At 39.7% G+C, this 10,711-nt stretch overlaps 1 protein-coding gene across 1 annotated transcript in view; it reads right to left on the reverse strand.

Moving 5' to 3' along the window:
* Positions 1-7,696, reverse strand: part of LOC135465951 (neuropilin and tolloid-like protein 1) — a 47,971-nt gene extending 40,275 nt beyond the window's left edge. Inside the window, 1 exon segment of the mRNA XM_064743334.1 lies at positions 7,492-7,696. Within this exon segment, the coding sequence (XP_064599404.1) occupies positions 7,492-7,525 (34 nt within the window). The 5' untranslated portion in view covers positions 7,526-7,696.
* Between the last annotated feature and the right edge of the window lie 3,015 nt (positions 7,697-10,711).

The raw sequence follows: 10,711 nt of genomic DNA on the forward strand, positions 1-10,711 counted from the left end.
TCGGATGGTCGCGGGTTAAACCCGGACTCTGCTTGATTTCCCCTCACTGTGATCCTGGAATATTGTTGAGTAGGGTGCAGAACACCAATCTAATAAAATAAATAAATTAAGCGTCTTATCCATGCACAAATCCATGGGCCACCTCCTGTGTTATTTGGGTGTCAATATTGATGAGATTTTCTACACGTTTTGGTGGTACTAGCTTTCAAGCCTTTCACATTTAAGACCATATTCTTTTTCATAATAGTTGCTTAGCGTTCCTTCTGTTCATTGTTAAAAGAAAAATTAATGATAAGACTTCCACACAAGTTGTCAATCGCCCTTTTGATGGAGGACGGCTTCAATCCAAACGTTCCACGAGTATATCATTTTTCCGGGCGATGCCGAGTGCTGCCGAGTGCCGCCGACTAGAAATGAAAATGGCGCTCAGTGAAGTTTGGCTTGCTGTCAGTGGGCCAGGTACATTTGGTCTGATTGTGACTTTATGGTCTTCATTATTCACGAGTATTCAGGTGATATGAAGTCAGAATTACAGTAAGATCAAAGGTGGACATGTTTTTGATTTATTTATTTGTTTGATTTTTGTTTTACGCCGTACTGAAGAATATTTCACTAATACGACGGTGCCCAGCGTTATAGTGGGAGGAAACCGGGCACAGCCCAGGGGAAACCCACGACCATCCACAGGTTGCTGACAGACCATCCCACGTACGGCCGGGAGAGGAAGCCAACATGAGACACGTTTGTAGCGTACAGCTTTGAAAACCTGAATTACAGGTTAACAAATGGAAGAGTACAGATTTGTACAAAGAATGAAACAGACAGGTCTATATCACGCGCCGATCGTTTTCTCATACTCAGATGAGTAATCCTAATATAGGATAATACGCATACAGTGTGCGACCTATGTACACACACTCAAAAAATTAATCTGTTTATTTTAACAGAAAGTCTGTTAATGCTATAGTGATGCTAGAATGTATTCTGCTAATATAGCACAATATTCTGTCGTACTGAACATAACATCGTGTATTATAAAAGAATCTTTATGCTGAATTACTACAATATGTGTTTTATATTTAGCAGATCAATCTGCTGCAACAACAGAATGCATTCCAGCATCATCAGACAACAGATTTTCTGGTAAAATTAACAGACTAATTTTTTTGAGTGCATACTCACCTAGGACATGTCAACATTATTATAATGTAATGCATTTCAATGCTTCTCTGTACATATTCACACGGACAGGAATACGCGGAATACGGGAAACAGACCCTTTATTACGCTATAATATACTTCTAGTCGTTTTGATGATTATGTTGAATATGACTAACGGTGCGCTGTCGCACACCAGGTTATAAAAGCTAAAATAATCATAGCTACCAGATTGAATTAGCCGAAATAGCAGATATAGAGCCGTGTTGGTATCCGGTAAAATAGAGCCAGGCCGGGCCAAACCGAAAGACGAGTGATTCATACACAGCCACGTCCGGCAGAGTTTATTAGAATCAATAAGCTACATAACCTAGCTCTCTATATAAATCATACATGAAAGAAATGAGAAGGAATCGGAGAGACTATACTGGCGGGGAAATGCCAGCATTTGGCATGTAAGCCTATACACAGCGTTACAAAGCAGCAAGATCTATAATATACAGCGTTTTCGTCACGCAAATTAGTTTCTTTCCCTCCAAGTCCCGTTAGACAGTGATTCCACATGATATCTCAGAGCAATGAATTTACTCCATGGGCGGCTTACGGGGTAACTAGTAAATGAATACAACCCTGTATCCCAAGATACTTGTCCCACTGTAGGAGTACCTCTGCAGTGTTTGTATATTTATTTATTTGATTGGTATTTTACACCGCACACAAGAGTTTATTTATTTATTTATTTATTGGTGTTTTACGCCGAATATTTTATTAAAATAAAAATTAGTTTTTTAACAGAAAGCCTGTTGTGTGATTGATGATGTAATGTATTATGTTATTACAACATAAAACTGTACATGTTATATTCAACAGAATTTTCTGTTAACCTAATAGAACCTTTATTTATTTATTTGATTTGTTTTACGCTGTACTCGAGAATATTTCACTTATACGGCGGTCGCCAGCAGTGTGGTGGGAAGAAACCGGGCAGGTCCAGAGGGGGAAACATACGACAATCATTGGCGAGAGGCTAGCGCTGGCGTGCTACCAGCTCGGCCAAGGAGAACCCAATAGGATCTTTATGTTGAATTAATAGAATGTGTGTGTTAGATTTCACAGAATAATCTGCTGCAATAGCAGAATACATTCTAGCATCACTCAGACAACGGATTTTCTATTAAATTTAAGGGATTATTTTTTTTAAGAGAATATGTATATATATACGACGGCGGCCAGTATCATGGTGGGAGAAACCCACGACCATCCACAGGTTGTTGACAAGACCTTTCCATGTCCGATCTGAGAATGCTTAAATCATAACGGTGAACATGTCCTGGCTAGAGAAATTTAGGCATAAGCTCAGTGTTGTTCATATCTGATGACGTGGAATAGCTATCGCATGCACTGAGAAAAAGAAAATGATGAAACAACACTTGTGTACAATAGGCCTAAAGCAACACTTCATGATATCAACATGTCTGAGGTGTGAAATTTATGTAACGCGACATCACGCTTTAGAGAGAGATGTGCATGTTTTCAGACGGACTCGGTCTTATCATTTTGAGGAAAATTTCACGTTGAAAAGCGAGATTTTGCATTACATGAACTGTATCCCATACATATGTAATCAAATCTGAGCACAATTTTAGGTTTCTGCTTTGTAGTCCTAGTGGTAAAATGAGTACCTAGTCCTAGTGGTAAAATGACTACGTCGTCCTAGTGGTAAAATGACTACGTAGTCCTAGCCATACAATGACCGAAGTCCTAGTGGTAAAATGATTACTGATCCCAGTCGTAAAATGATTACCTGGTCCCGGTCGTAAAATGATTACCTGGTCCCAGTCGTAAAAGGTCTCGTTAGGGGAAACCTAAAAGGCATCATTCATTCAAGTAGGAGGCCACAGTTGTATGGTATACTTTATGTGCAGCTTATATGGTCTGGCTTTCTCTTTAGCAAGTAAGATCAGTATAACCCTGGCTGTGCATTTCCTTTGTCGGTTTTTACGGTCCATAATGCATCATGGTGTATGAAGGTGTTCTGTCCTCGGTGTAAGGATTTAATTGGAAAAGCACCATTTTACCACTCGCTTACACTCTATCCAACCACAGACCGCTAAGAATTCCGACAATAACTTATGGTTCTTGGACTGTATAGTCACTTTGATCACCTTTACTTAGTTGTTCCTAGGGATAACAAGTCTAGCTAGTCCGGGAGGATGGGAGGGTTACGGTCTGGTTTTCCCCGGATATTTACGGTCTAACTGTTTCTGGAAGGATACGGTCTAGTTGTTCGTAGGGATAATGGTATACATGTCATTGATCCCGGAGGTTTACAGCATAGCCATTAACGGGTTTATTGCCCAGTTTCCCTAGGAGCTAGGTTTACTCTCTACCTGTTTTTGGGCTATATGATGAAAACCCTTTCTAGGAGATTACGGATACGGTCCACTTGTTCCTTGGAGGTTACAAATTGTTTGGAAGGTATTGTCTAGCTGCTCCTAGGAGGGCTCTGTCTAGCTCTTTCTAGAAAGGTACTGTCTAGCTGCTTCTAGGAGAGTGGTCTTGCTCTTTCTAGAAAGGTACTGTCTAGCTGCTTCTCGGAAGGTACTGTATAGCTGTTTCCAGGAGGGTACTGAGTAGCTGTTTCTAGTTGCTGACTAGCTGTTTCTACAGGGTTACGGTTTAACTTTCCCTCCTGCACCACGGCCAAAATATTGGACTTAACATCATAACAGTTATATATAACATTTCAGCTTAAGAGCGTGAACTTTATTGTTAAGTAATTTTGTGTCCAGTTTTTGTCGCTGGCGAGGCGATAATTATGCCTCTAAAACATCAAAGATATTCTGCGTTTTTTTACCCGAGGCTTGTGAAAATGAAAATTACAATAATCACTGTGAATTATCCAACACACAGCACTTAATATGCATATTTCATCACCTCTTATAAACTAAACCACCAAACATAATGACACTACTGAGAGGGAAAGAATTTAACTTTGTCAAGAATAACTAACGAACATAGTCGTAATTTAGTTCAAATCCGATGTTTCAGCCTATATAAATGTTTGTGACGTCTGAAATTCCCTGGTCATGCATTAACAACCTGCCGTTCTGATATACAACAATTCGGATATGATGCTGTGAAGCAGCAGGGGAATGTACAGTATCATGGAAGGTACATTTACAAATGAAGTTCTCAATTCCATGGTCACTATAATGAAGATCTTATTCACTGAACATTGTGTATAATATTCATGCATAATTTTATAATGTACACATCAACCTGTTGGTGTGTACATCAACGACAGTATGTTGTGTACTTTTCGCTAAACAACGCAATGCCACAACCACGCTGCATAATGGTTATGAAACATTTAGACCTGTATCCACAATATTAATGACATTCATCAATCTGAAACATTATCAATTTTTTATTTATATAATATACGATGGGGTGGAATTGAACCGATGCAGAATATTGCTTCATTATAATTGTCGCCTTTGAACGATAGCACAACAGTTTCATTATTTTATCGACCATTGAACAGGCTATATAGAGAATTACACTTTGCCAAAGCCCTGCACTGTAAGATCAACATCCCCATTGCGTACAAACACAAATGCGGATGTTATGTGTTTAAACATTAACTTTCATGGACTAAGCTTAATCAGTGGATATAACACATTTGATATTACATACATTCTTCTACTTCCACATAAATGTAATTATTTTCGGCTATAACTATTTTTAAGAAATTGTGGTGCTTATTTCATAAATGAAACTAGTGTTTGTAAATTCGGCTTTGGGTATAGGCTATGCTGTTTAACCAGTCGACGGCATGAACTGGGATTTAAAAAAACTACGCTTCCGATAGCATATTTCTGGACTATTCATTGAGATGGCAATTAAAATATTAAAATATTTACCGTCTCAAAAGCAAATCTCAAATATCATTGTTAATGAAATAACATTTTCTCGCATTGTTTCTCTATTTAATTAAGGAATGCATCATATACATAAAAGCAATAACTTACAAGTTTATACCGATGAGATGGACATCCAATTAAATTATTTACCGTAATACAGGAAGACGAGATCATATCTTACTGGTTTTAAAAGCCTATGAATTTGCGATATCTCTTAAATGAATCAACATAACGAAAACACCATACATGTCGGTTTAAATAAATAAATTATTCGCCGATAAATTGCCGATATCTACTAAACCAACTAATGAACAGGAAACATAACGAACTGGACTGAACTACACTGAACCGCTGTTGACTACTTCTGCTTCCATGTAAATGTGATATGTTAATATTATACATGACCCAACTCAAAGATTCTCATTGCAATTCCGTTAATGAAGCTGGTCTTTGGAATTTGACTTTGGTAATTGTTTTACTGGGTGATGGCCTGAACAGTGAATAGGCACTTCTCATCCTGTAACATCTTTATAACCTGCTCAGTGTTGGGCAAATTCGAATCCAAACTACTGAGTTGGTAATGATTAACAGTTATAGTTTCCAGCGACGAATTTTCTCGCGTTTGCTCTTTGATTACATACGAGAAGTACATCATATATATATATATATATATATAATATATATATATATATATATATATATATATATATTATATATATATGATATACATACACACATTCTTTAAACCTGGGTGTATATATATATATATATATATATATATATATATATATATATATATATATATATATATATATATATATATATATATATATATATTCAGGTTTAAAAAACCATCAATTTCCGATATCTTTTAAACCAATCGAACAAAGAAAACATCGTGTACTTCAACCGCTAAATTGGCGATATTTCTTAAACCAACTGATACATGGAAAACATATCATTTACAAGCCACAACTAATATGCTTATGTCAATAAAATGGCGATATCTCTTAAATGCTTTATTAATTTTTGTGGGATTAGAGTGGATGGTATTGAACGGTGTGTATAATGGTCTTCACGCGATTCTCTTCGACTGGAGAATAAGCTTGTATATTGATTTATGAGAAGGCGGGTTACAGAGCTGACGAGGAAGATTACGTCTGCTATTCTGGACTTATTGGGATTATATGTATGACTCCAAACAAAACAAGAAGAATACATAATTACCCATTAATTCCAGGAAATTTTCTTCAAAATATACTTCACATCCATTAATATTTTTTTCTGCACCAAAATTATAACCAACCAGGCATGCCGCTACTGTCATAATACTGATACATTGGCCCTATGCTTTTGTTATCTCCGTCAAACTATGTTTTTGTCGGTGTCTGTCTGTCAGCAAATTTACACAAACAGTTAAACACGGGACTGAATGAAAGTTAATGCACATGTTCGTCTTGAGCTAAGGATCAATGAATTAAATATTAATGGGAATCTGGATGGGAATCCGAACACAGGAATGCTTGAAGCGATTTTTTGCCATTGACAGATAGGGCAGAAATACGGTCTTGTCAATGGAATTTTACGCTCGAGAAGGGCATTCAACTGTAAGCGCAATTGAGGCGCAAAACGTATAAGCAAATGAAAGTTTGTTTTCTCAGCATTTCAAGATAACAACCATAAAACTTCATTACATATTTATAATCATAGACATAATCAATATTGATTTACAGTCGCTTTATCAAGCTCAATTTATTTATTTATTTGATTGGTATTTTACGCCGTACTCGAGAATATTTCAATTATACGACGGCGGCCAGCATTGTGGTGAGAGGAAACCGGGCAGAGCAAACCTAATTTACAATAAAGGCCCACCGAAGCTGATGTTAAATTCGCATGATTTTTCACCAGCTGTACATCACGGTGATTCGTTGGTGAAAAATGGAATGATTCTGTACACGTGATTTACTCTATAGCATTCTATATATGACTAATACCTTCTAGCAAATACAAACGATCTATACGCGTGATTTACCGTATAGCATTCTATATGACTAATACCTTCTAGCAAATACAAACGATCTATGTTACTGTAAGTAGAGCCCACCATTCTGTATAAGTAAACTTCATTGAATAATTTAACATCTCAAGCAATAGTCTTTTCTTACTTCGATCCATCATACGTGTACGCGGACGTCAATTAATTCGTAAAGCTATACATCCATGGGTTTATCATTTATCAGTCGAGCATATATACCTGCATGTCATTAGGACCAATAATTGAGAGAGAAAAAAACATTTTGTATGTTTTTTTCTCATCTATTTAATAAACACGTTAGAACAAATTATATATAGACTATATCTCAGGCCGTATAAATCACCATGTGCTAATCGTGAGTAATCTTACCTAGCTCGTGTGGGTGCAGCCGGAAGTTGCCCATTTCTCAGCCCGGGTGTTGCTACGGATGTAAGTGGGCGTTCAATACCAAGACGTCTAGTTCTTCTCTTTCGATGTCATGCACGCGTATACCGCCACCAGCTCACTGTGAAGTCAGGGATCCTGGGCACTATGTAAGTGGATAATAATACAGAATCATCTCGCAAACTGGTACGGTAAATGAGGCACAGCTTAACCTACAACTCCCGCCTGCTCGCTCACCCGCTGGAGTCGTCGTCCTCGAGGGTTGCTGCTAATGCTAATGCTGCTCCTAACCCCTCTCTGCACCTCCGCCCGCCTGCCTGCCTGCCTGCCTGCCTCGGTTGTCTTGATGGACAGAAGAAGCGAGATGCAGCTGAGGGCGGCGGGGGCGGGCTTGCTGCTGTGCTGCTGTGCTGCTGTGCTGCTGAGGCTTGTACGGATGCTGGGTGCTGAGTCAGGGAGTGAGGCTATACACCCGTGGGCAGGGCAGCCTATACCGAGAAGGAAACCGTTAGTTATCAGTATACCCCGTGAATCCTATAGAATATAGGCCTATTCCTCCTTGTTCCCATCAAGCCCACCGATCTTCTCTTATTGATTATCAGAGGCCGACTGATGCGGCGATTATGACTCTACCCCGCTCGCTACCCCACGTGACGAGCCCCTGACACATGTCCCCGGCCAGACGGATAAAACGTCGGGTGATTTGACCCCTAATCACTAGACATGTGCATCACCCAGAAAAATGTCGAACGCCGGCGCGCGTCAAAACGGGTACCGCTTCGCTTGTAGCGCGTTTGCCGTTAACAGATCAAGGTAGGCCTACATACGACTCCCTAGGTGGAATCCTCGTCTGTTTTCTATCCCGTCCTCACGTCTGCCCTCACAACCCAGGAGAATCTTAGAATCGCACCCCGCCTGTCCGTGGTACCGTCTGAGGCCACGCAGCCGTGTGTAGAAATGACAGCCCGGTCATGCAAACGATAGCTGACCACCAGGCCTAGGGCCATGCTCTCAGAATTGATAACTGCGACCTCGGATGTGGACCTGTCACTTAAAAGCGAAGCCTTCTGAAAACAAAAATGAAGTAGTATCTGTAGAATTTCCCTAGGTGAAAGCTGATCCAACAACTGGTATTTGACAAGGCGTGTGTGTGTATGTCTTCAGCAGCAATCCGCTTATTCAAACCCGCAGAGCAACCTATCGAGAGAGATTGCATGGCGTCAAGTAGAACGTAAACCTTCTTAAGGGTCGCTGGGTTTGAAATGAAGGAGGCAGAAACCAGTGTTATATAACAAAGCAACTATATAGATGAACCGATGGGAGAGTGAATGAGAGCCCCCGGGGGTGGGCGGGTTAAAATTCCTGAGTGGCCGCAGTGAGAATGACTACTGAACGGAATAATCCGCCTGAGTGACAAAGAAAGGACTGAAGAACAGACAGACAGACACAAGCATCCGAAGTTCACCTCTGTTTTCAAATTACCCGTGAAACAATATATTTATTTATTCATTTATTGACTGATTGATTGATTGGTGGATTTGGTGCCTTTCACATTTATGGTATGGGCAGAAGAAAACTGGGTAAACCAACCACCATTTGCAAAGTACTGACGAACTTTCCAAAGTGTGAGGTACAGATATACACATATTGGTAGGTCCACGAAGCTATAAGCTATATTTATTCATTTATTTATTTATTTGATTAGTTTTTTACGCCTTGCTCAAGAATATTTCACTTATACGACGGCGGTCAGCATTATGGTGGGAGATAACCGGCCAGAGTCCGATTGGACGATCATCGGGAGAAAACCGGGCAGAGGAACGGACGACCTTCCGCTGGCAGATCGCTATAAGCTATAAACCAATCATGAATTGACAAGAGTACAACAAAAGCGTTAGCTAATCACAACGCAGTAATGACATCTAGGCACGTAATCTGATTGGTTGACTCATTCTGTTAGACAACATGTACTCGAAGTCCATGGATGGAGACGTTCAATTTAAGACTAACGGAAACCGAAGCATATATAAGCAAGACCGTGGGTTCTCTACAAACCCGGGTATCTAGATATGTACATTCTGTCCGCTCTCACCACGTTAGTGTGGTCGATTGTGTTGTAAAGCTTTTGTTGAAGACCGCTTGTTTTCCAACAATTTGTATGCTGCTCATGTCCGCACTTCACTTGTGGGGAAAATCTTGAATGTGGTGTCAAACAACGATCAGATAAATAAATCAAATTAAACAAATATATAAATGCGTCCATTATTTTTTTCGGGGGGGGGGTGTTGTGGTAGACGTTTTCGCTTAGGTAAAAACATGGTAGGAAGGCTAAAGATGTGTTTTTCTTAAACGCTAATAAATAAAGCACTAACCATCAGACAATCGTGTTTTACCGCCCAATTTCCTCCGCCAGTCGTTCCATTATCCACGAAAAACACACAAAACAAAACTAACTCGGTGCCGTAGACATTACACATCCGGGTATAATTTATCGGACACATCAAGGCCTAAGGACATAGTAATTAATGTGCGCCAATATGAATGCAGACATGGCTGGACCAAGTTATGACGTCACCACTATCTCTTATATCTGCAATTCGTAGCAGTTAAAACAAAGAGTCGTCATCAGATGGCGCATAACCCTAGACACTCAGACAACTCAGTGGATTCCACCCACCACTGGGTTTCCTCCCCCATATTGCTGGCCGCCGCGTAAAAAAGTAGCAATCAAATCCACCTACCACTGTTTACGACCATGACAATTAGGTCTACAGTATGATAATGGTGGTAATCTTTGATGGAAATGATTATAGGATAATCAGGGTAATGATTTATGTATTTGACTGGTGATTGGTTCCGCAGTACTCAAGATAATTTCTCTTACAGTACGGCGGTCAGTATTAAGGTTGAAGAAAACCGGGCAAAAACCGGACAGACACCGGGGGGAACCGTCATCAACTATTCGCAGGTCAGGGTAATGTGTGGAAGAAATGATTCTGTGACAAACTTGGTGATTTATGGAGTGAAGAATTGCAATATGTGCATGCTGATGGAAGTAATCATTTACACAAACCTTACTGATGTAAATTTGCAACCGAAAAATCGAGGAGGAGGTGGGGTGAAGGAGTAGCTATAGACGTACAAACTCGCAATCTCATTGGCTGGGAGTCTCAAATATAATCCTGTAGTGCTCGCTGAAATAACG

This window comes from Liolophura sinensis, chromosome 5, assembly GCF_032854445.1.
Source record: "Liolophura sinensis isolate JHLJ2023 chromosome 5, CUHK_Ljap_v2, whole genome shotgun sequence".
Classification (NCBI taxonomy): Eukaryota; Metazoa; Mollusca; class Polyplacophora; order Chitonida; family Chitonidae; genus Liolophura; species Liolophura sinensis.